The following is an 18298-nucleotide window of genomic DNA, read 5'->3' as shown; positions in this document are numbered from 1 at the left end:
TTGTGTGATTAAGATGTTATTGTGGTTTAAAACGTAGTTTCTCTCATTTCATGAATAGGAGCAAATCTTTTTGAAGGTGATAATATGAAAAATACACACCAGGCACGGAGTATGGAGTAAATTGTCCCTCTGAGCCAGAGCTGGTGAAAGAAATTAACAGTTAGATTCTGTTCTGTTGATGTTGGAATTATTTCATTTTACATGACCTGCTGTGGATTGTTAAACTTGGACACCTGCCAGACCCTCCACCCAGCCTCTTCTTCACTCTTGCTCTGCAACAGGTCAAGAGGGAAAATAGAATATGGAAAAGCTCATGGGTTGAGATAAAGATGGGGAGATCACCCATCAGTTACTGTGTCCTGGTTTAGGGCAAATTTGGTAGAGAATCTCCAAAGGAGGGCCCCTCCAGAAAGCAAGCCCACACGGCCCCTCCCCCCAACCAGTTCGGGAAGAATTCCTCAGAGAGAAGTGGAAATAACCTGTTTATTGAACAGGCACAGCACCCCCCAGCATACAAAATGAACAATACCAGATGACACCGCTCTGAAAAAGATGACAAAATCAGAAAGTCTCTTTCGGGGGTGGTTGCTCTGTTAGTCCCTCTGGTGCTGGGGCAGCTGCTGCAGGCGAAACGGTGTGCAAACCCTCATTTACATCCCTGCACCTGCCCTGTGCCCACAGCAGCGGCACCAAAATCTGATTTGCACCTAAGGGTGCAAACCCTCAGTGTTCCCAGGTCCCAGTCCGGAGCAGGTTCGAGATGGTTGAAGAAAAAGGAGAAGAGAAACAGTCCAGGAAGGAATTTGGACTGTTTAGCTAGAAGTAGCTAATAAGCAGAAGCAAAAGCAAGTAAAAGTGAGAGCAAAGAGAGAGCGAGCAAAGCAGAAATCAAAAAGCGAAAACAGCCCTATTTACTGCCCGTCTCTATGTCCCTGATAAGAGAAACCCAAACAAAACTTTCACTCTTCAGAGAAGTCTTAAAGGCACAGAACATATGAATGGGGATACAAGCATCATAACGTCACCCCAGGATATACTGTCATGGAGAAAACAGACTCAAATTTCAAAATATTAATATAATTTATTGCTGTTTGAATATAGAGTAGGATGGTGAGGAACAAGCACAAAACTAGAGAACTGTCCTTCCACCCTTCTTCATCACAGCTCAAAATTCACTCTTTCATTCCCAGCTTCTCCACCTCCTCCCTGACGTGGTGCAGGGTGACATTGAAAAGGGGTTGCAGTCAGTCCATAAAAAGTTTTCTCTTCCACCCCTTCCTCTTCACTCTGTCTTCCCTGCTAGAGTGTGGATCCCATCTGAGGTCTGCAGTCCTTCAGGATCAGATGTCTCCAATATGGGTGCTCCTCAGACTGCAAGTTCTTCAAGATAGAGCCACCCCACCCAGTGTTACAAGTGATAATATTGCAAAAAACAGAGATACAGCAGAAAGAAATATAAACCCAAACACAAATAAACCTGATGCTGAGTACAGTAATTTTTCAATCAGCAATTGCCAAAGCACTTGAGGATGATTTGCAGTACACCTATTGCCCCTTTGTAACCAGCCCACATACCAGATCTAAATGAATTTGTTATTGACAAGAATTGAACTCAAAGAATTACCAAAATGAAGTACTAGCAATAATCTAATTCATACTCATTTGGTTCAAAGAATTTGAAATATTTATTCTTAACTTCAGTGCTAAAGAAAGAACATCTGTATCATCTACACTGCCCAGAGAGTTGCCCTAGAGATAAATTGACTTGTGTCTTATAATGAAATATCAAGATTTTATGTGGGCTCAAGCTTTTATTACACTTCCTACTTCATGCAATCCTTGCACTTGACACAGGATATAATCCGTATCAGCATCTTTTCCAGTTTGGGATTGCTGAAAATCACAATAAGGGAATGAACACCTGGAAAAGCGTACAGAAATATTAAACTAAGAAGTGCCACATATTTTTCTTCCTTTGTTGAAGGAATTAGTGACAGAATCAAAAATATAAAGTTAATACTATACATTATAAAAAAGGAGAGAATAGATTTCATGGCTTTGATGTGGGCATCCATGCTGAGGCTGTTCATGGAGTTTTTCTGCATCTTGCATTTGTGTCTCCACAGAGAAAAGAGAAGGAGAAGGGTAGAAGACATGACTACTGTGAAAGATATGACAAATCCAAAGCCATAGATAAAATATATCTGGAAAAAAATTTCACCCATTTTGCCACTAACTTTTGAAAAATTTCCTTGCCCAGTGGAATTGTGGTTGATACTGAGCTCTGTAACAGCGATGTCATAGGCAATGATGCCGATAGCCAAGGCTGACAGCAATGATGCCAACAAAAGCCAAGGCACAATCCTGTCTGTTTTTACTTTCAGGTAGATGAAGAAGCTGTTCCTGAAATTGGCAATTTTTATACAATAAAAAACACAAAGACAGGCAGAAACCCACAAGCTGGAACAATTAGAAAAGGTCTGAAAAAGTACAATTAGTTGAAATGTGGGTTGAACAAAAAGGTAGTTGGGATAAGTTACTGAAAGGGAGCAATATACCCATGAGAAGCACAAATACCAAAACCTGGAGAATCCCAGCAGCAGCAAGATCTTCTCATTAGAGTTCAGGGTTTTCTTTTGGACCCAGGCAATGCAAAGCACACAAACGATGAAAGCATTGATCCACATGCCAGGAAATGCCTCCAGGGTGATGATGGCCAAAGCCATGGCCCCATATGAAGTGACCTTGGGTTTCCATGAAGGGTGACAAGCTTCCATGGTGTGAGCTGGGGAGCAGAGCTGTGCTGGCCAAGGGGGCTGTGGCAGCAGAGCCTGAGGCAGGTCAGTGTCTGCTCTTGGTGGAGTGTCAGGGATGGCAAGAGGAGCTTTATAGAGCTGCTGCTGCTGCTGCTGCTTCTGCTGGGGGGGATTTTGGTGCCGCTGCTGTGGGCACAGGGCAGGTGCAGGGATGTAAATGTGCTGGGTATCCCCTTACCCGGGGCCAGTGTCACTCTTGACTATTTGAATGTTGGTTTGGCGGGGGGCTGTGCTGGGTGACACAAAGAGCGGAGATGTTTTTCTGCGGTGGAGAGTATTGTGATTTTGAGACTGATCCCTGTTTGATGTGAAAGACAAAGCTTTTCTTTTGCCCCTTGTCATTGAGATGGCATAGAGTAACCCCTGAGTCCTGGCCCTGCCATGTCCTTACTGCTGTATCATATGAACTGGACCCTCTCCTGAACATCTGTATCATCTACCTGGAGATGATAAAAAATTAACCAAAAAAATTACCCTGGCAAAAATTAACCCTGTCCTGGTCAGAACCAGGATAAAATATTACAATAGCAGGATCACACTGTGACTGTGGCTTGGAATCAGCTCAGCGTGAGGAATATGGTACCTTAAAAAAAGTAGAGGTGTATATAAATCAGAATCTCCAGTGCTCAGTTTTCAGATCAAGAAAATATGGATCAGGTGCTTGAAAGACAGGAGTCTGCTTTTTGTTCAAATCCATGCCCTCTGGCACCACTGAAGAATGGGAAGGATGCTGCGGGGCATTGTATCTACCAGCTTATGGCCGTTTTTTGGATGTCCTTGTGCACCTCAAAATGCATCTGACTGCTGAATTTATGCATATGGAGGGACACACAGCTGTATTAAGATCTGAGAGACATGACACACAGACTATATTGCTTCCATTTGAGTTTCGTTTAGGCTGAAAATCTTCCCTCCACAGATAATTCTTTATTATAGGAAATGGAAGATGATTATCCTTCATTAGCTAACTGGTTAGGCTATTAGTTTTTCGGTTTCTTCTGAGAAAATCTATTCCATCCATAACTGGACTTCAATGTGCAGAAGGCCATAATTGTTTCAGAATCCTGAAAGGAAAGTGAAATCTCATCAGGGCAGATGAGAGGAACTTGTTATGGAAATATAAATTCAAATCCAAATGCTTCCTAGCTCCAGAAGGTGGATTAGCATGTTATCAAGTGGCTTTAATTATTTGTTTACTTGTTTCTGGGCAGTTGCTCTCTAAGGCGAGTTGGGTAGTCTGGTGAGGCAGCCTGCTAGAACCAGTGGTTGAGAGGTTGCTCTGGCCTAAATGTTCGCATCTCTCAGTTCAGAAGCAGGGAGGAAGTTTTTTTGCAGGTGAGATGAGCAATGCACACCTGGCACTGGGTGTGAGGTAAAATGACCCTCCAAGCGTGAGCTGGTAAAAGAAATGACCAGTTCAGGTTCTGCTCTGTTCATGCTGGTGTGAAGGGAACTTTCCTGTCTCACCACCCAGAAGGCCTCTGGCAGTCACGCCCCAGCACCAGAGACTGTCACTGCAGGCACCAAAGCCCCTTCACCGTGGGCAGCTGCCCCTCTCCACTCCCTGCACACACCACGCTCACCGCCAGACCAGGTTTCCTCACCAGCTTGGCACTGGCTTTCCCATAGTGGAGTCTCAGGCCTCTGGATTTTTCAAGCACTTTAGTCATGGCACAGTAGCACAGAAGCAGCTCAAGCTGGGTGCCTCTGAGGAGGTAAGCCAAACAATTGGATCCCTGGGATTTTGTGTCCTTCCTGTCTGTGCACATGATGACTGGGTGTCCTGGGGTGACATTATGATGCTTGTATCCCCATTCATCTGTTCTGTGCCTTTAAGACTGGCTCTGAAGAGTGGAAGTTTTGTTTGGGTTTCTCTTATCAGGAACACAGAGACGAGCAGTACATAGGGCTGTTTTTCACTTCTTGCTTCAGCTTGCTGCTTTGCTTGCTCCCTCTTCTGCTCTTGCTTCTGCTCTGCTTTGGCCTCTGCTTATTAGCTAGCTCTAGCTAAACAGTCCACATTCCTTTCTTGACTGTTTCTCCTCTCCTGTTTCTGAGACCATCTCGAACCTGCTCCGGACTGGGACCCGGGAACACCGTTCGGCTGCAGCAGCTGGCCCAGCGCCGGAGGGACTGAGAACAGAGCAACCACCCCCGAAAGAGACTTTCTGATTTTGTCATCTTTCTCAGAGCGGTGTCATCTGGTATTGTTCATTTTGTGTGCTGGGGGGTGCTGGGCCAGTCAAATAAACAGGTTCTTTCCACTTCTCTCCAAGGAATTTTTTCCCGAACCAGTTGCGGGGAGGGGCCGTGGGGGTTTTGCTTTCTGGAGGGGCCCTCCTTTGCAGATTCCTTAACAAATTTGCCCTAAACCAGGACACTGGAGTGTCCTGAGTGTCCAGTCAGATGGTTTGTGCCACAGGTCCCTGTGCCCTTTGCTGTGCAAGGCCTGGCACCATGCTTGGGACTCCCAGCAATTCCCCACAGCCTGCAGCTCCCTCCCATTGCAGCTGCTCCCTGAGCTGTCTGCACTGAATGTGTTCTTCCCCACTGGAACTATTTCACATTTCACTCTCTTGGGGGAGTTGTCCTCGTGCAGCTCTCAGAGCCCCACTCAGTCACTCCTTGACTCTCACTCTGGAATAGGACAGGGCTGGCAAATAAGATGGACTACCTGCTCATGAGTCAAGGTGAAGACAGGGGAATCACTGCCCAATTATTCTCCCAGACAAAACAGACTTGAGACAGGGAAAATCAGTTTAATTTATTGCCTATTGGAAACAGAGTAGGATGATGTAGAACATGCACACAACTAGAATATTTGATCTTCACCCCCCAGTAATCTTAGGCTTGATTTAACTCATTCAGAGATTCTCTTGCAACTCCTCTCCTCAGGAGCACAGGAGGACAGGGAATGTAGTTGGCAGTTCATAAAACGTTGTCTCCTTCATTATTCTCCTGCTCCAGCATGGCTCCCTCCCATGGCTTGCAGTCCTTCAGGACTTCCCTTTACACAGAGGAGCCACAGTGGTCGGTGATGAGATGAGCAGTGTCCGGTGTTGGGACCATTGGAGTGCCTGGAATTGGCTTTTCCCAGCATGGGACAGCCTTAACCTCACCTGGTTGAGACCCCACAGGCCCCCAGCTGCAGCTCCTGGCCCAGGCACCCTGTACATCTGCCTGTGGGTCACTGTGAGATGAAGCTGTGGCTTCATTCCACGCTGCACCTTGCACAAACCCCACCTTCCTGGGGCTGTAAGGGAGCCAGAGTGCACTGGGAAAAGCCAACCTCATCTCCAGGTGAGAGCAGGCCAGGAGAGCAGTCCCACAGAGCAGGCAATCCTGTCCTTGCAGGCAGTGGGGCACAGAGGACACGCAGGGCTGGAGTGGGAAGGGGGCTCTGCAGCCCCTGAGCTGCCCGGGGCCGTTCCTGCCTCGCTCTTTGTGGCTCAGTGACCACCTCTGGGGAGTGTCAGGGCTCAGCGTGTTCACACTGAGCTATCAGCCACTGCCAGGCACTCATACAGCCCATAATATGTGCACAGGGCCACAGCAGAAGGAAACATATACCAAAATTGAGATAAAGCTGTTGCTTTATTCAGTCAATTCAATCAGTGAAAATCAAAATTTTTGAGGTGGGTTTGTAGCATGATTATTGTCCTTTTGCTTCCACCGACTGTACATGGTCTAAATGACTTTGCTACTGATGTAATTCAAGAGCTGTTTTAATGAAATGCAAATATAAATTCATTTATCTCCTACTCATATTAGTTTAAAGAGTTTGAAATGTGTTTTTTTAACATCTAGTCTGAACTTATCTACAATCTATTCTGCCTGGAGAGTTGCAATGAACAATAATTGAAATTGTTTTCTCTAAAGATATTTTGCATGAACTCCAGCATTTGTTACAGTTTCTACCTCATACAAAGCTTGCACTTCACACAAGAGAGAATCCTAATCAGTGTCTTTTCCAGCTTGGGATTGCTGAGAATGAGAATAAGGGAATGAACACCTGGATAAGCATATTGAATTAAATAAGCAAGAAATAGCACATGACTTTGGTAGGCCATTGAATAAACTAGACTCAAGATCACAAACGTAAAGTTGATGGTGTACATTATGAAGAAGGAGAGAATAGATTTCATGGCTTTGATGTGGGCATCCATGCTGAGGCTGTTCAGGGAGTTTGTCTGCATCTTGCACTTGTGTCTCCAGAGAGAAAAGAGAAGGAAAACAGCAGAAAAAATGACTACCATGAATAAAGTGGTATATAAAAAACCAATGAGAAAATAAAGAGGGAATAAATGTTGCTCTCTTCTAGTAGTTGCTTTCCAAAGTCTTTCTGGGCTGGTAAAATTGAGGTTTTTACAGACAGCTTTATCAATAGTGTTGTAGACAAAAATTCCAATAATCAGGGAGAACATCACTGACCCCAACAGAAGCCATGGCACCATCCTGTCGATTTTTACTTTCAGGTAGCTGAAGAACCTGTTCCTGAAATTGGCAATTTTTATACAATAAAAACCACAAAGACAGGCAGAAACCCACAAGTTGGAACAATTAAAAAAGCTGTAAGAACCTTGAAGTAGTTGAAATATGGGGTGGACCAGAAAGTAATAGGGAAAAATCTCTAAGACAAAGACATATATCCACGAGAAACACAAACACCAAAACCTGGAGAATCCCAGCAGTAGCAAGATCTTCTCATTAGAGTTCAGGGTTTTGTTTTTGACCCAGGCAACGCAAAGCACACAAACGATGAAAGCATTGATCCACATGCCAGGAAATGCCTCCAGTGTGGTGATGGCCAAAGCCATGGGCCCATATGAAGTGACATTGGATTGCTGTGGAAAGGGAGAAACCTCCATGGTGTGAGCTGGTGATCAGAGCTGTGCTGGCCAAGGGGGCTGTGGCAGCAGAGCCTGAGGCAGGTCAGTGTCTGCTCTTGGTGGAGTGTCAGGGATGGCAAGAGGAGCTTTATAGAGCTGCTGCTGCTGCTGCTGCTGCTGGGGGGGATTTTGGTGCCGCTGCTGTGGGCACAGGGCAGGTGCAGGGATGTAAATGAGCTGGGTATCCCCTTACTCGGGGCCAGTGTCACTCTTGACTATTTGAATGTTGGTTCAGGGGTGCTGCGTGTCACAAAGAGCGGAGATGTTTTTCTGCGGTGGAGAGTGTTTTGATTTTGATACTGGTCTCTGTTTGATCAGTGTCAGGCTTCAGGATCTGGGTTTTTCTGTCCCTTAATAACCTCCAATAAAGAATTCATTTTTGAATGTGTTCATTCAAAACTATTCTTTATTTTGTTGTTTTTTGATACTGATGGTTGGCAGAGCATTCTTGAGGGAATTTAATTTCCTAATGTTCCTGTTGTCTGCCTTATGCTTTCATGTGTGTTTCCTCTATGGTTTTGCTGATAGAAGAAAAACATAGTATAGGATAGGGAATTTCCTTCCCTTCCTTCCCTTCTGTGGTGGTTTGACCAAGAAGAAGTGAAAATTCTGAGATGCTGTAATCAAACCAATGAGTGCTCAAATTTTAATATTAGCACGTGGTGTAGCCATTAGAGTTTAGACACACCTCTGAGAACACACAAAAGAGTTAAAAGCAGAGCTTCGGCCCTGAAAAGCTCTCTTGAGACTTCGAGAGAAAGAAGTCAGATCGCCCTCCCCCGTCCAGCAGCAGCAGCCAGGCGGGGGAGGAGCAGCCATGTGGTAGGCCTGGGCCTGGACAGAGATGGGGGGTGAGGAGGCCCTTGAAGATGGAAGAGTAGAAGAGCCCCAAGAGACATCGGGCAGCCATCATCCCCCAAGAAAGAGAGAGAGAGAGTCGGCGACGACGAATGTGATAGCAGCCGGCCCAAGAAGAGAAAGAAAGAGAGAGAAGTGCAGCGAAGAAGTGCCCAGCCAAAGCAGCAGCGAGTGTGAGAGTGCCAGAGCTCTGAGACAAGCAGAGACTGAAATTTTTAACCCCTTTCTTTCATGACTGAGACCTCGCAAAAATGCTGATCCTCCTCAGAGCTGAATAAGAAGAGAGATAAGAGATGAGATAACAAAGACCTAGCCTGAAAGAAGTAGAGAAGACTAGCTGAGTCGAGAGAGAGATGATTAGAGTAGGCCTGAAAGAAGTAGAGAAGACTAGCTGAGTCGAGAGAGAGATGATTAGAGTAGCCTTTTAGCTAAACTTTTCTTGTGTAGCCATAGACTCAGTTTTATTCCTGTGACACAGAGACTGCACTTAAGAAGAGGCAGTGCCTCAGAACCAAGAAAGTTCATTGTAGAAACCCCTCAGTCCCAAAGAGTTAGAAAAAAATAAGAGAGACAGATGTCCCAAAGCAGAAACTGTGCTTTTTTAGAGTGAAACAAAGCATCCTTAAAAAACAACCCTAAAAGCAACTCTAGTCCATGCACAGTAGTGAGACCACTAAGCATAAAAAGAAAATATCACAAGCAGCAAAAAGACTTTCCAAGCAGTGCCGAGTGACATAGAAGCACACAAAATTTCAGCGTGTTTCCAAGAGAAGCCTATAGTGCAAAAAAAACCTCCTCTTCTCTTCATAAACTAAAATTTGAATATTTTAAAGAGTAGTGCCAGACTGAGCAGTTAGTAATTTGAGAGAATGTATCAAATCGAGAAATTTTTAGTAGTGAAGAAGAAGAAAGTGTTTTTTGTAAAGTTTTCAATTTTTTCCCTTATAGTTTTTTTTTCCTTTTTTTCTTGTAGTTTAAGTAATAAAGTTTTCTTTATGTTTAAGCTAGAGCCTGCTTTGCTTATTCCTGGTCACATCTCACAGCAGACACCAGAGAGAAAGTATTCTCATAAAGAACACTAGCTCTGTGCCAGGCCCAAAACCATAACACCTTCCTTCCCTTCCTTCTTGTCTTTACTTCCTTCTTTCTTCTTCCCTTATGTTCGGGAGATGTGTGGAAGTTAATTCTATTAAAACAGGAATGTGAATAGGAACTGTCTGTGCTGGGACTGATCTTCTACAGGGATATTAAATGAAAATTTTAATTAGGTAAATTAAATTGCAACACAATACCATGGTTGGGACGTGGCCTCAACTCTGTGTGGGGAATATTTCATCTTAGAAAAATAATGCTATAAAATCAATGTCTCCAATGCTGAACTTTCAAGCATGAAGATACGGATCAGGTGCTTGACACGCAGGTGTTTTCTTCTGGTTCAAATCCACCCCCTTCCGTATATTTTGAGAAGAGGAAGGGTTATCCAACACTTTGTATCTCCCACCCATGAGCATATTTTGGATGTCCTTGTGCATCTCAAATGGCACAAGACTCCTGTTTTTGTGCGTCTGGATGGACACACGGCTGTATTGGCATCTGAGTCACGTCATACAAATAATGAATGTGTACCATCTGTGCTTGTTCAGGCAGAGCTGCTTTCCTCTCCAGAATCTGTTTCTATCTCCCTTTATGACATGGGGAATCTCAGATGATTAGCCTTAGTTAGCTAGCTAGTTAGGTGAATGGTTGCCTAAATTCTGGCCCATTCCATTACCGCTGTGTATCAACTCTAATGCACAACGTTATGTTTATGTCCTTAACAACTGGAGAAGAATGCTCTGAGAAACAGTTGCCACAGAGGAAAATTTCCCATTGCCCCTATCCCAGGTGACACCCTGGGAAATAAGATTTTTTTTGTTGTGGAATCCCTGTATGTCTTGCCTTAGATAAAGCCTGCTTTTTCCAGATCTCCAGGCTGCTTATGTACCATTTCCAATGGAGTTATGGCTGTGTTACTGCTGGCCAGCCCAATCAGTGCAGCTTTGCCCCAGCAGATGTTCCCAATGTGCCCTGGTGATAACCCAGATGCTGAGGAGTGGCAGACTGAACTGGTATCAGGGAATCTGGCTGAGATCTCCATCCAGATAATGAGGTCAGGAAATCCTAATCTCAAGAACCTGCATGCTGGCCTCGTGCACCCTTATCTCTTCTTACCTGTTCCAGCTCACTACAAGCAGGGAGGAAATGCAGATATTTTGCAAGTAAAATAATTCAGAGTGTCCTTCCTTCTTGTTTTCAGCCAATTTTGGCACTGTTTTAAATTCACCAAAAAAAAAAGTGTATAAACCTGACAAGGTGCACCAGTGCATCTGTGTCAAACCTGTGACTTTGCTCCATGCTCTCCACCAGCACAGCATTGCACTGATGGGACAGAGCTGCTGTATTAAAGAAAAGAAGGAATTTTCCTGATATTGGATGGTCTTGTGGAGAGAGCTCCATAAAACCTGAGTGCCTACAAAATCAGAGCTCTGCAGGAGGAGGAAAGGGCTTGTCTTTCTCTCTTCTCTTAGACAAGATTTACACTTGGAATGTCCATGTCTGGATGCAGGCAGTGCTGGGGCCCAGGCGCTCCCTGTGAGGGTAGGTTGGGGCTGCACCATGCTGGACACACTGTGGTGTTTCTCAAGTGTGGGTGGCATCAGGGTTTTGACCAGACTGAGACACAACCCCTGACCCCCCAGATGGGCTCCTGTGAGTGCAGCTGTGTCTGTGCTCTACAGGTGGAGAGCAGGAACTGCTATAGAGGAATCCCCCTTACACCAAAGAGATGAAGACTGGGAATTCCAAAAAGAAAAGCTCGATAGAAACCTGCCATGTTTTCTGGAGAATTGCACAACCTCTGCTCAAAGGAACAATGGAACTAAAAGAGGGAAGCAGTAGTGTGTTGTGTCTCTTTGGTAGCCTCTGGTGGTGCCTCTCTTTTTTTGGTAGTGGGGTTGAGGTGGTGCTTCCCCCTCACCTTTTCAGGCTGTGAGCTGAGAAATGCTCCTTAGGCCTTGGCCTTGATGAGCAGCACCTGGGCCCAGCTCCTCTTGAGCTTATCAGAGCTACTGTCTGCTCCTAGGAACTGCTGCTGCCTAAGAAGATCCTGGGCTATTTTTATGAACAGCCTAAGAAATCACTGTTTTTGCCTGAATGGCAGAACATCCTGGTTCTCACACTTTCAAAGGAGGAGTGTCCAACTGAAGTGCAGCCAGGGCGAAACATTGTTATGACTTAAGCCCACGTTCTTGCAGCTCTATAACCAAAAATGAAGGTCCAAAATGAGACCCTTTGAGCTCTCCTAGCGTGCCATGACCAGTGAGGCCTCGCATAGCTGGGAACTCTCAAGTTTGCTGCGCTCAGAGGATCCCTGACCAACAACGTGATCCTGGGCCGATCCCCCACTCCTCGAGGCTCAACTCTTGGCCTGGTGATGAGATGTAAAGACATCCAAAGCAAACATTTCACTGCCTTTGAGGGGAATTTTTCACAGGTACCTTGCAATGACTCTGTCTGCGTGCATACACGTTTGAATGTGCTTTGCCAAATATGGGAGAAATGCTCCTCTTAGATGTTGAAGTATCTTAGATATTTATGTAAGTTAGGCCTGTAAGTAATTTTAATATAAGCTAAAAGCTAAGTTAAATGCTGTTAAGTGTTATTCCTTTGCTAAATTGTTAATTTTAAGAAGAAAGTTGAGTACCTTTGAATGTTCTTAAGCTTTGAGGCCTCTGTTATCCTTTTTTATCCTTGCCCTTTCTACCATTTTGTTGCACACCCCTAAACACACACACACACACACACACACAAACACACAAACACACAGAGATAGTCCTTGGTTCATTTCTGTTTTGATTGATGGGATTGTTTTTCCTGGTTTTTTCCCTTGGTGTGCTTTAACTATCTAGTTAAGTAGTAGAGTGAATCTTGCCAGCAAACTTCATCATGCTCTTTCTTATTATTAAATCTGTTTTTTACTGATGCCCCTGCCAGTGATTTTTGAAGCGATCTCAAGCACTCATTTTGCAACAGGGCTGTAGTTGCTTCTTCTGGCTGAAGGGGAGATGTTGATGTTGGGCTTTCTTTGGACACATGGGTTGAACAGGCTGTAACTCCCATTCCTGGCCCAGCAAAAGGGAACAGGTGCTCATCACTTCTTTCATTTCTCTGTGACTTCCAAGAGTGTTGGAGCACTGCCTTGTTTTTAGCAGTGCCCCCAGCCCCTTTTATGACATTGCTCAGGGAATGCTCTGTCCAAAACATCTTGGGCTTTAGCTCCTCCCTGGTCTGGGGGAGGCCCCAGATATTTGGTCTACACTACTGGCAGATACTTTCCTCTTGGGAGAACAGAAGGCCAAACAGACCCTGACAAGAATGGGTGGAAAATGCACCACTAGCACCAGGCACAGGAAAAAATGTCCCTCTGTGCCCAAGGTAGTGACCGAAATGAAGAAAGCAGATTCTGCTCTGCTCTTGCAGGAATTATTTAGTGTTCAGAGAATGTGGTGGAGGTTGTTGAGCTTGGGTGGGTGCCATGCCCCCACCTAGCTGCTCCCTTATTCTTGTTCTGCAATAGGCCAAGGGGAGAATAGAAGGTGCTGCTGTCATGGAGAACACAGACTTGAGTTGAGAAAAATGAATTTATTTTATTGGCTATTGATAATAGAGTAGCATAATGAGCTACAAACATAAAACGAGAATCCTTTGCCTTCTCCTCTTCATCTTCACAAATCAAAATTCACTCTTCCATTCCTGGCTTCTCCACAACCTCTGCCACAATGTTGTGCGGGGACAGGGCATGAGGGCTGCAGTCAGTCCATAAAAAGTTTTCCATTCCTTCCTCCTCACTTTCTTCCATGCTCAAGTGTGAATCCCATCCTTGGACTGCAGTCCTTCAGGATCAGGCAGCTCTGATATGGGGTCACCATAGGCTGCAGTCTTTCAAGTTGCACCCTCCCTACCCAGTGTTACAGGTGATAATATTACAAAAAACAGAGACACAGCAGAAAGAAAGATGAAGACAGGGGAATCACTGCCCAATTATTCTCACAGACAAAACAGACCTGAGACAGGGAAAATCAGTTTAATTTATTGGCTACTGGAAACAGAGTAGGATGATGTAGAACATGCACACAACTAGAATATGTGATCTTCACCCCCCCCAATATTCTCAGGCTTGATTTAACTCATTCAGAGATCATCTAGCAACTCCTCTCCTCAGGAGCACAGGAGGACAGGGACTGTAGTTGGCAGTTCATAAAACGTTGTCTCCTTCATTATTCTCCTGCTCCAGCATGGCTCCCTCCCATGGCTTGCAGTCCTTCAGGACTTCCCTTTACACAGAGGAGCCACAGTGGTCGGTGATGAGATGAGCAGTGTCCGGTGTTGGGACCATTGGAGTGCCTGGAATTGGCTTTTCCCAGCATGGGACAGCCTTAACCTCACCTGGTTGAGACCCCACAGGCCCCCAGCTGCAGCTCCTGGCCCAGGCACCCTGTACATCTGCCTGTGGGTCACTGTGAGATGAAGCTGTGGCTTCATTCCACGCTGCACCTTGCACAAACCCCACCTTCCTGGGGCTGTAAGGGAGCCAGAGTGCATTGGGAAAAGCCAACCTCATCTCCAGGTGAGAGCAGGCCAGGAGAGCAGTCCCACAGAGCAGGCAATCCTGTCCTTGCAGGCAGTGGGGCACAGAGGACACGCAGGGCTGGAGTGGGAAGGGGGCTCTGCAGCCCCTGAGCTCCCCGGGGCCGTTCCTGCCTCGCTCTTTGTGGCTCAGTGACCACCTCTGGGGAGTGTCAGGGCTCAGCGTGTTCACACTGAGCTATCAGCCACTGCCAGGCACTCATACAGCCCATAATATGTGCACAGGGCCACAGCAGAAGGAAACATATACCAAAATTGAGATAAAGCTGTTGTTTCATTCAGTCAATTCAATCAGTGAAAATCAAAATTTTTGAGTTGGGTTTGTAGCATGATTATTGTCCTTTTGCATCTACCAACTGTATACAGTCTAAATGACTTTGCTACGTAAAATAATGTAATTCCAAGAGCTGTTTTAATTAAATGCAAATATAAATTCATCTGTGTCCTACTCATATCAGTTTAAAGAGTTTGAATTGTATATTCTTAAAATCTAGGCTGAACTTCTCTACAATCTATTCTGCCTGGGAGTTGCAATGAACAATAATTGAAATTGTTTTCTCCAAACATATTTTGCATGAGCTTCAGCATTGGTTACAGTTTCTACCTCATGCAAAGCTTGCACTTCGCATAAGAGAGAATCCTAAGCAGTGTCTTTTTCAGCTTCGGATTGGTGAAAATCAGAATAAGGGAATGAACACCGGGAAAAACATGTTGAATTGAGTAACCAAGAAATAGCATGTGACTTTGGTACTTCATTAAATAAACTAGACTCAAGATCAGAAATATAAAGTTGATGGTGTACATTATGAAGAAGGAGAGGACAGATTTTATGGCTCTCATGTGGGCATCCATGCTGAGGCTGTTCAGGGAGTTTGTCTGCATCTTGCACTTGTGTCTCCAGAGAGAAAAGAGAAGGAAAACAGCAGCAAAGATGACTACCATGAAGGAAGTGATATATAAAAAAAGAGTGAGAACATGAAGAAGGGAAAAATGGTCGCTCATTCTAATAGTTGCTTTCCAAATTTTTCCTTGGCAGGTGAAATTGAGGTTTTTACAGACAGCTTTATCAATAGTGTTGTGGGAAAGAATTCCACTAATCAGGGAGAACATCACTGACCCCAACAGAAGCCATGGCACCATCCTGTCGATTTTTACTTTCAGGTAGCTGAAGAACCTGTTCCTGAAATTGGCAATTTTTATACAATAAAAACCACAAAGACAGGCAGAAACCCACAAGTTGGAACAATTAAAAAAGCTGTAAGAACCTTGAAGTAGTTGAAATATGGGGTGGACCAGAAAGTAATAGGGAAAAATCTCTAAGACAAAGACATATATCCACGAGAAACACAAACACCAAAACCTGGAGAATCCCAGCAGTAGCAAGATCTTCTCATTAGAGTTCAGGGTTTTGTTTTGGACCCAGGCAATGCAAAGCACACAAATGATGAGAGCATTGATCCACATGCCAGGAAATGCCTCCAGTGTGGTGATGGCCAAAGCCATGGGCCCGTATAAAGTGACATTGGATTGCTGTGTGAAAGGAGAAGCTTCCATGGTGTGAGCTGGTGATCAGAGCTGTGCTGGCCAAGGGGGCTGTGGCACCAGAGCCTGAGGCAGGTCAGCGGCTGCTATTGGTGGAGTGTCAGGGATGGCAAGAGGAGCTTTATAGAGCTGCTGCTGCTGCTGCTGCTGCTGCTGGGGGGGATTTTGGTGCCGCTGCTGTGGGCACAGGGCAGGTGCAGGGATGTAAATGTGCTGGGTATCCCCTTACCCGGGGCCACTCTTGACTATTTGAATGTTGCTTTGCGGGGGGTTGTGCCGGGTGTCACAAAGAGCGGAGATGTTTTTCTGCAGTGGAGAGTGTTTTGATTTTGATACTGATCCCTGTTTGATCAGTATCAGGCTTCAGGATCTGGGTTTCTCTGTCCATGTTTTGCCTATGCTGATCATGCAGAGCCCTGGCTGTGCTCAGAAGGTCAGGGCACTCAGTGTCCTTTTCAGTCTGAGAGTTTGGGTGCTGTCACATTCAGCCCAGATGGTGGAGAAGCGGAGGTCATTGTCATGGTTCAATGGCAATGAAATCCACATTGGTTTTTCCAATGGCATTGCCTTAAGTGTTAGTGATGATACACATGGTAGAGCAGGTAATGGGAGCCAAGAAAAAAAAGCTGGTACTTCTTACCAGTTTAATTTGGAAAATATGACGTCAAATGGTAAAAACCAGACAAGTCCCTGTGCTGGGAATCCAATCTCATCTGATTGCAAAGTGAAGGCTTTCAAAGATGGCACCATGCTGAGTTTCCCCCACACTGCAGTGCCCTACAGCTTCCAAATCAATTTAGACCCTGAAAGTTTTGAGGTTTCTCCCAAATTGTGTTAAGCTGTGTAGGGGCATGGACTGCCCGTGCCCTTTGGGGTAGTACAGGACCTGTCCCATTTGGCCTTGCACATCAGGACCACAGTAACCCAGGAGATTTCATCTGATGCTGTGGTAGAAACAGGAAAAATAAACCCCAAGCAAGAGCTCTATGGCTACAAGAAATGAACCCCCAGCATTGTCTCTCTTCCAAATGATGACAGCCATGTTTTCTGTGGGATAGAACAGCCAGCAGGATGTTACATGAATATTCATATCACATGCTCCTAATTGCATTGATTGGCCACCATACAGACTTGGAATGTGGCCCAGAGCAGTTTTCCATTCTGTTCCAGCACTGGGCAGCCATTCCCATTGAGTTCTGGCACCTCTCATGTGTCAGCTTCTCCAGGCTGGGCACATCCTGCATCTGTCCCCATGGGCTGTGCAGGGTGGCTGTGCTGGTGGACACCCTGTCCCCTGCAGTGCCAGCTGAGTGGGGCTGGTGCACAGGAGTGGGATTGTGTGCTGGCTGTCACATTCTCAGGGGTTTCATGGGGATGGAAGGAAGGACCCCAACAAGGTTCACTGGGGCTGTGGTGTTATGTGTGGTAACATCTGCAAGGTTCTGGATTTTGCCTGCGGAGTCTTGTGGCATGTGAGGTTCGGGCAGGGGGATATTGCAATAGATGTAGGCAATGAGATGGATCTTCCAGGCGATTCCTGTTAAAGTGATCAGGTTTGTAAGGTTAAAGGTTGAACTGCATAAGCAGCAGCAGGGGAAGAAGAGATGTGTGGCTGTTTCTGTCTTTTAAAGGCCTTTCATAGGGAGATATGTCCAGTAGAGGTGCTTACAATCTGCCTCTAGACCTGAGCTGCTGGTAGAAGTGACCAGTTCAGGTTCTGTTTTGTATTTGCTGGCACTATTTCATGTTTCACCTGCTGTGATGATTTGCCCTCAGGGAGAAGCCAGCACTCCACTGAGCACTTCCTTCTCTCACACCCACAGGAAGAGCAGAGGTGAAAAAAGCGATGGAAATACTCAGGGTTTGAAATAATGGCAGGGAGATCACTCACCAGTTACTGTCATGGACACAATGCATTTGATATCAGGAAAATGAACTTAATTAATTTAAATATAGGTAGTAGAGAAGGATAATGAGGAGGAAATTGAAAACTTGATCACACTCCCTCCATACCTCTTTCATCGGAGTTTCAACCACCCTCCCTCCTCTCCACATCCTCCCCGTCTTCCGCAACAGCAGCACAGGGGCAAGTCGAATAGGGGCTGCAGTCAGCTCTTAAAAAGTTGTCTCCCCCACTCCTGATCCTCAAGCTGTTTCCCTGATTGAGAGCAAAGCCAGTTGTCTGGGTGTTTCGCTGAGCCAGAGTGCACTGGGAAAAGCCAGCCTCATCTTCAGGTGAGAGCAGGCCTGGGGAGCAGTCCCACAGAGCAGGCAATCCTGTCCTTGCAGGCAGTGGGGCACAGAGGACACGCAGGGGTGGAGTGGGAAGGGGGCTCTGCAGCCCCTGAGCTCCCCGGGGCCGTTCCTGCCTCGCTCTTTGTGGCTCAGTGACCACCTCTGGGGAGTGTCAGGGCTCAGCGTGTTCACACTGAGCTATCAGCCACTGCCAGGCACTCATACAGCCCATAATATGTGCCACAGCACAGGGCCACAGCAGAAGGAAAGGTA

The 18298-nt window shown here is 45.7% G+C and overlaps 3 protein-coding genes across 3 annotated transcripts; all 3 read right to left on the bottom strand.

Moving 5' to 3' along the window:
- Positions 1–1823: 1823 nt before the first annotated feature.
- On the bottom strand, positions 1824–2777 carry LOC135445082 (taste receptor type 2 member 9-like). The gene has a single exon (XM_064707112.1). The coding sequence runs from the start codon at positions 2775–2777 to the stop codon at positions 1824–1826; it is 954 nt and encodes a 317-aa protein (XP_064563182.1).
- A 3953-nt stretch (positions 2778–6730) lies between these two features.
- Positions 6731–7684, bottom strand: LOC135445083 (taste receptor type 2 member 40-like). The gene has a single exon (XM_064707113.1). The coding sequence runs from the start codon at positions 7682–7684 to the stop codon at positions 6731–6733; it is 954 nt and encodes a 317-aa protein (XP_064563183.1).
- A 7164-nt stretch (positions 7685–14848) lies between these two features.
- LOC135445080 (taste receptor type 2 member 9-like) lies at positions 14849–15802 on the bottom strand. The gene has a single exon (XM_064707110.1). The coding sequence runs from the start codon at positions 15800–15802 to the stop codon at positions 14849–14851; it is 954 nt and encodes a 317-aa protein (XP_064563180.1).
- Between the last annotated feature and the right edge of the window lie 2496 nt (positions 15803–18298).

This window comes from Zonotrichia leucophrys, chromosome 3 (genome assembly GCF_028769735.1).
Source record: "Zonotrichia leucophrys gambelii isolate GWCS_2022_RI chromosome 3, RI_Zleu_2.0, whole genome shotgun sequence".
NCBI classification, from domain to species: Eukaryota; Metazoa; Chordata; class Aves; order Passeriformes; family Passerellidae; genus Zonotrichia; species Zonotrichia leucophrys.
Note: the sequence above shows the minus strand (reverse complement) of the source record. Positions and strands in the feature narration are given on the sequence as shown.